The following is a 5,781-nucleotide window of genomic DNA, read 5'->3' on the forward strand; positions in this document are numbered from 1 at the left end:
ACTAAAAACTGTCCTCCTCCCATCCAGGAAGGGCTGGAGCTGCTGTGCAACCAGCCAGTGCTGCATTAAGCTCATGGCCCTGCCCTGCTGCTGACCAGCTGAGCTGCCCCTCTGCAGGGGGCACAGCATGTGGGGGCTCCCCCAGCTCCCTCCCAAGCATTACTTCTGCTCAATAGCTGCAGCTCCGGAGCTGCAGGGCTCCCACAAACAACTCCAAAAGCCCAGTCCCTGCCCAGCTACTGCTGTGGCCTTGGCAGGGGCAGCTTTGTCTTATTTTAGTTCTTGAGAGGAGCCAAAGCTCAAGGCTGAAGTGTTAGCACTGCTCTTTATTAATTTCAATGCTGAGTCACCCTTCTGCACCTGGCCTCAGGCTCTTCGTGCTCATTGTACATTTCCCAGTTCAAAACTAGTGTCTGGGAGTGTTGACAACTCCCTACAAAGCATATACTGTCAAGAAGGAAAGTGTTGTACAGAACTACACTGAGCTCCTGAAAAGAGCCTGGACAGGAGCCCCCAGACTAGTGTGCAGGAATGTGTCCTGGCACGGCTCAGGCCATGCTCCAGTCCTTGTATGTTCAGTCTCTTGGGGGCTGGGCACTTGGCAGCTTGAAGATGCCCCTCAGTATCACTCAGGTCAGATTTCTGCAGCCAAGGCTTCATCTCCTTCTCTCTGTGTTTACACAACCATCAAAGCAGCATTTGATACAAATGACCCAGCAGCCCAAGCAGTCCCAAAGGCCACCAGCCCTCATCGGCCTCGAGGGTTCTTCTCATACACTTCATAGGCAAATTCCTCCGTGTGAGCTCTATCGTTCAGCAGGCCAATGAAATCAATCTCCAGCTGGAAAGGACCATCCACTTTATCTCCAATGGTGAAGCCAAGGGTACTAACCTAAGTGCAAGACACCTCTGTTACAACAGCGTTCGTAATGTTACAATCCAGTGCAGTTGCATCTGCCCCTTGCCTCTGTTACACACAACTCTCTTGTAGCTAGTTTGATGCTGCCCTTGGTTCAAGGTGCAGCAGCATTGTCTTGTCTTAAACCCTTCCCTACTGCATTTTCAACACAGACCCTGGTAGGAAATAACTACCCTTTGCTTTTCTGCTGCTGCCTTGGCCCCATCTGTAAAGTGCCTGGAGCCTAAGGCAGCCCTGCAGCCCTTTTGTCCTTTGAGAGTCTTGCCCAGCCTGTGTCACCAGGTGTGCAAACACATTTCCATGCAGCCTGTTTCAGCACTTTCATGAGCAGGAAGCACACACACAGAATGCAATTAATAGTAGTTCTGTTCATAGCAGTATAATGCTAAAGGACATTTCAGACAGAACTTGCCTTGTCTAACCACAGGGGATGCTGGTCATCCTGGACTCTTCCCCGACTGGAAAGGAAGAATTTGGAGAATGGAATCTGTCAGAAATAAAGCAAAGTGAGACTTCAGTGTCACCAGTACATAAAACCTTAAGCGAAGAAAAAAGCCTGTCTTAGTGAAGGCAATAACACCCTGCTTCATCTGGTGCCAGCAGGAGTTGGGTACAGAGCACTGGCACAGAGGAATGGACCACTGGCAGCCAGGCCCAGGCTGCTCCACGGTGGCTGTTTGTAGCTGTTGTGCAGGATCAGTGCCCTGTTAGCACATGTGGATGGGCTGCAGCACAGAAGGTGGCTGTTCACAAGGCCAGTACCTCCTTCCCAAAACATGTCAACAGGAAACAGAAACAAGAATTTGAGCATGCGTGGCAACAGCTTGTCTATACCCAAGCTGTGGGTCTCACACTGACTGAGACATCTCTACTCCAGCAAAGCAGTGCACAACAATGTGAAACTGACTTTGAATGCAACGAGAGCAAGACATAGGAGGGGCTATGATAAAAGATAGGAAACAGGAAGGTTGGTTGGCAGGGGTAAGAGGAAAACATGCAAGCCAGCAATGGCACAGCTATTTTCATCCTCACCTGTGACTCCGTGGGCTGCTCTCACACAACTGTGTTACAAAGCGCTCCATGGCCGTGGAGCCGAGGTGCTGAGGGTTAGGGGTGGGCTGGCACTGGATGAGCTTAAAGGGCTTTTCCCAACCAAAACGATTCTATGAATTCCCCTGCCAGAGCTATGTGTGGGACAGCAAGACAGCCTCATTAGATTGAAAGACTTGTCACCTCACCTTGATCTCCTCCCAGTACGGGCCTCCTCGTGTGAACATAAAGTAGTTATAGAGGTCATCCTTTTGATGAGAGAAGTAAGGGTCTGTGTAGATATTGACCATCCAAGGTCTGCCATCCCCACGGACACGTAAATACAGGCTGTTGAAGTTGGACCAGTCATAATACTTCTTCCTAGCAAAAGATCCCTGCAAATTATTAATAAGTAGAGTTATTATTAAAGCTGGGAAGCTTCCGTTACGAAGAACAGAGCAACTACTGCTTTGATCACTGACCTCGTTCTGATGCCAATATCTAATGTGACACAGTGAAAACTGGGTTACTCTTTCATCACACTAGTTGCTGATCTCACTGAATTTCCCTCAGCACTGTATGAGAGCCCTCAATTGTAGTAGTATCACCCTGAGGACTCCTGCTTTCAGTACAAACCACAATCCTGTAGCTGTTAGCAATCACACCTCCTTCCTAGGACCAAATTTCCTCCCAGGCAAGCACACACATGTTACAGTGATGGATCAGTAGTTATGCAGTTCATTAAGCTCAGTATTCAGTGGTCAGTGCTAGGGCATTCAGAGGCAATTCCAAAGAACAGAAGCAGTGAGAATATTTATCCCCTGTGATAACTTCCCTTACTGAGGAGAGACAGAAGCACTGCAAGCATTTAATGGTTTCCCCCATGTTTGCCATTCCCTGTGCACGCTGATATGGATTCCACACACACCTAGTTCTCAACTGCATGTTTTGGACAAAGAGTTAAAAAGCCTGCTTGGATTTGGCTACTTGGCTTTACGGTTCTGCCAGTTTGAGCCTTTTTATTGAAATAAAGAAGAGCCTTTGCATTTATATCTTCATTCTCTGACTTCAAACCACATTCTAGAGACAGACTGACACACACCACCGCTTCAGGATGAGTAGGTGAAAGTCTGACTCACACTTGCACAAGTCAGTAGCAGCCCTGGGAATTTAACTTGTGTGAGATTCAACTTGCTGTTCCATTCCTCTGCCCTAGTGTCACCACTTCTGTCACTGTTCAGCTGCCTCTCATTTGTCCATTGATTTTGCTCACTCACATTCTCTGCTCTCCAAGCTTCTGGCCCAGAGAAGATCTTTACCTGTGTACTCGTGCCAACCCTAGAACGGACTAAAAGGTTGAGTGTTCCATACACAGAGTCTACCGTTCTTTTGCTTTTAAAGGTGCCTAAAGATAAGGAATGAAACAAGCAGTACTGATAATAAGCACATCTCTCTCCTGTCTTGGCCAATTCTGAGCTATCTCACTTTTTCTGACGTACAGGACGAGTCAGAGCTTTTAAATGTCCACTAAAAGCATCGCTTTCTGCTCCTGTGAGGAGATGAAAGATGAGCTCACTCGCCTAAACCAAGTTTGATGAAGAAGCCAAGTTAAAGCCCAGAAAATTGGTTCTTCTGACACATTCAACTAACTTCAGAGAGATCACTATTTCAGCTATACCAATTTTGGTTACAAAGGTTCATTACAGAGCCTTCACTTGCAAGGAGGCTGCAAACAGGATGAGTGGATGCCCAGTTATCCACAAGGAAACAATCAACCAGACATTATCCTTTTCTGAGACAAGAAAACAAGATCCAAGAAAGACCTGAAGTTCCTTCCAGGTTGAAGGACACAGCAGCAATTCCTCCCCTGAAGGAATACCTGATACTCCTCTAAGGGATGGGTTTGACCCACGGCAAACAGCAGTCGCCGTGCTCACACACAAACGCTCTGGGGTTAAATAAGGGCAGCGGTGCAAAGGCGAAGCTGTGCTTACCACCAGAGGCTTCGCTCTCATGCTGCAATATCCACTGTACTTGGTCTCCCCGTCACGAGGTACTTCAGTGTTGAGGGTTCCATACAGCATGGCAGCCTGGTTGTTCCTGCCCATCTTGAGGTAAACTTCACTTTTCCCTCCAATCTCTACGTCAGAGGAAATAACCCATTTCCGTAAGTCTTCTTGGCTCCGAAACTCCCACAGCACCTTTGTCTGTTCCAGAAAGTACTGATCAAACGGCTGGCCTCCGGGTCCTACCATGTAATCTTCGGTCTCCTTCTTCAGCATGCCCAGCTGAGTCTTTAGGACATCAAAGCCCTTCTTAAAACTGAAGTCTACATTTTTCCAAGACAGCTGCTTCTCAGGCTGCGAGCCTGGCCGCCGGTAGCTGCTGTATGGTTTTGACACGGAGTGGCTGAGGAGAGGGCCAAGAAATGGGTGCAAAACTTTGTGCCTGCAGCATCCACCGCCTAAGTGAGCACCCTTCAGCCACGTGACAGCCAGAGCCATGCTGGGAAACGTCAGGACTTTGCTTCCAGAAAGGCAATGAATGGGTTTGAGCCTAATTTAACAGCACAACTGGTCTGCAGAGCTGTCTCTCTTTAGTTAACGTCGCTTAGCTCCACCTTGAATGAAAAAGAGACAAAAGTCACTCACAGGATGCCTGTAAAACTGTTTCGTTTTTAAACCAGAGTCGGGCTAGAAATGGAATCCACTGGAAAAAGGATAAAAAGTAACATCAAGTGTTACATTTCCTCAGCATTGTAGTTTATGATTTCCACCCTCTGTGATGGAAATACCTGTGCCAAAGGAGAAAACTCAGCGAAACACTCAAATAGCGCCGCAACAATTTCTGTTCACCCCTTTCACTGGAAGCAAGTTTAGGCATTATGAGCGACACCAGCAAAAACAGCCTCCAGAAGCCTTCTAAGGTGGCATCTACATAACTATAAAGTATTATCCCCCGAAAGAACAATCACAGGTTCACTACAGGCAGAGCCTGCTGCCACACAGAGACTAACTCAGGAGGGCTTTCTTACAAAGTGTTGGGGAAATTCTCCTCTTTAAATGGTTGTTGGTAGGAACAGCTCTGTCCCTTTGCTATTCTCAGGCTCACAAAGGACAGCCTTACTGTTCATCTCTCTGTACAGACTAGTATCTGTTCTCTCTGGCTCATCAAGCTAGGCACAACAGTTGCTGGGTTCTGTGGGGGGTTTTGATATCCCTTTTTCCCCACAGAATAAATCCTGAACCGCTGTCAGATCGGTTCATCTCTGAGCTCTTGGGAGCGGTGCCAGCCGCTCCGTGGATATTCTCCGTATGCACACACTTTAACCGACCCTCAGCAAGACTCGTTACTCTTATTCATACTCTGTGCCGCGGCCTAAGCTGCACTGGAGGAACCCGCGTCTATCACAAAAAGCAACCCCACGGGCCACGGCTCCGTGCCCCTGGTGGAGCTCACACCACGACAGCCACGACAGCCTGACCGCCGTCCCCGTCCGCCCCCGCCCCCGCCGCCGCGAGCGGCCGGTCCGCTCCAGCCCTGCGTGACCTCCGTTACCAGCGCCGCTCTCGCCGCGGCTCCCCGGCCCCGTCCCGGCCTGACCGGCGGCTCGCAGCGATGCGGGCCCGCCGGGGCAACTCGCGCCGCGCCGCTCAGGTTCCGCTCCTGCCGTGGCCCGTTTAAAGCCGGGCGGGGGGCGCGATGGCTGCCGCCGAGGAAGGCGCCGGCACGGAGCGCGACGGGAAGCGGCCGCGGCGCAGCGAGGCTCCGGCGGCGCGGGGCCGGCCCTCTCCCGTCCCGTCCCGTCCCGTTCCCGCCCCGGCGCGCTGCGC

General features: G+C 50.1%; 1 protein-coding gene across 3 annotated transcripts; it reads right to left on the reverse strand.

Annotated features, from left to right (window-relative positions):
- Positions 1–320: 320 nt before the first annotated feature.
- On the reverse strand, positions 321–5,748 carry NDUFAF1 (NADH:ubiquinone oxidoreductase complex assembly factor 1). Of its 3 annotated transcripts, none has more exons than XM_061998185.1 (5): positions 5,507–5,748; positions 3,943–4,568; positions 2,158–2,343; positions 1,332–1,406; positions 321–892 (listed from the first exon to the last, which is right to left on the reverse strand). In XM_061998185.1, the coding sequence occupies exons 2-5, from the start codon at positions 4,450–4,452 to the stop codon at positions 749–751; spliced, it is 915 nt and encodes a 304-aa protein (XP_061854169.1). In that variant the 5' UTR covers positions 4,453–4,568; positions 5,507–5,748; the 3' UTR covers positions 321–748. The 3 variants fall into 3 exon arrangements, with proteins under 3 accessions (XP_061854169.1, XP_061854168.1, XP_010197019.2); XM_061998184.1 differs by having other exon boundaries at positions 5,498–5,748; XM_010198717.2 differs by lacking the exon at positions 5,507–5,748 and having other exon boundaries at positions 3,943–5,428.
- Positions 5,749–5,781: the final 33 nt, after the last annotated feature.

Source organism: Colius striatus, chromosome 6 (genome assembly GCF_028858725.1).
Source record: "Colius striatus isolate bColStr4 chromosome 6, bColStr4.1.hap1, whole genome shotgun sequence".
Classification (NCBI taxonomy): Eukaryota; Metazoa; Chordata; class Aves; order Coliiformes; family Coliidae; genus Colius; species Colius striatus.

Excerpts from the sequence above, each read along its gene's own strand:
- NDUFAF1 (XM_061998185.1), bottom strand. The coding sequence starts at position 4,452 with ATGGCTCTGGCTGTCACGTGGCTGAAGGGTGCTCACTTAGGCGGTGGA. Across the intron at positions 2,344-3,942 it reads TGAGAGCGAAGCCTCTGGTG|GGATCTTTTGCTAGGAAGAA; the intron begins GTAAGCACAGCT and ends AATAATTTGCAG. Across the intron at positions 1,407-2,157 it reads CGTACTGGGAGGAGATCAAG|ATTCCATTCTCCAAATTCTT; the intron begins GTGAGGTGACAA and ends TATTTCTGACAG.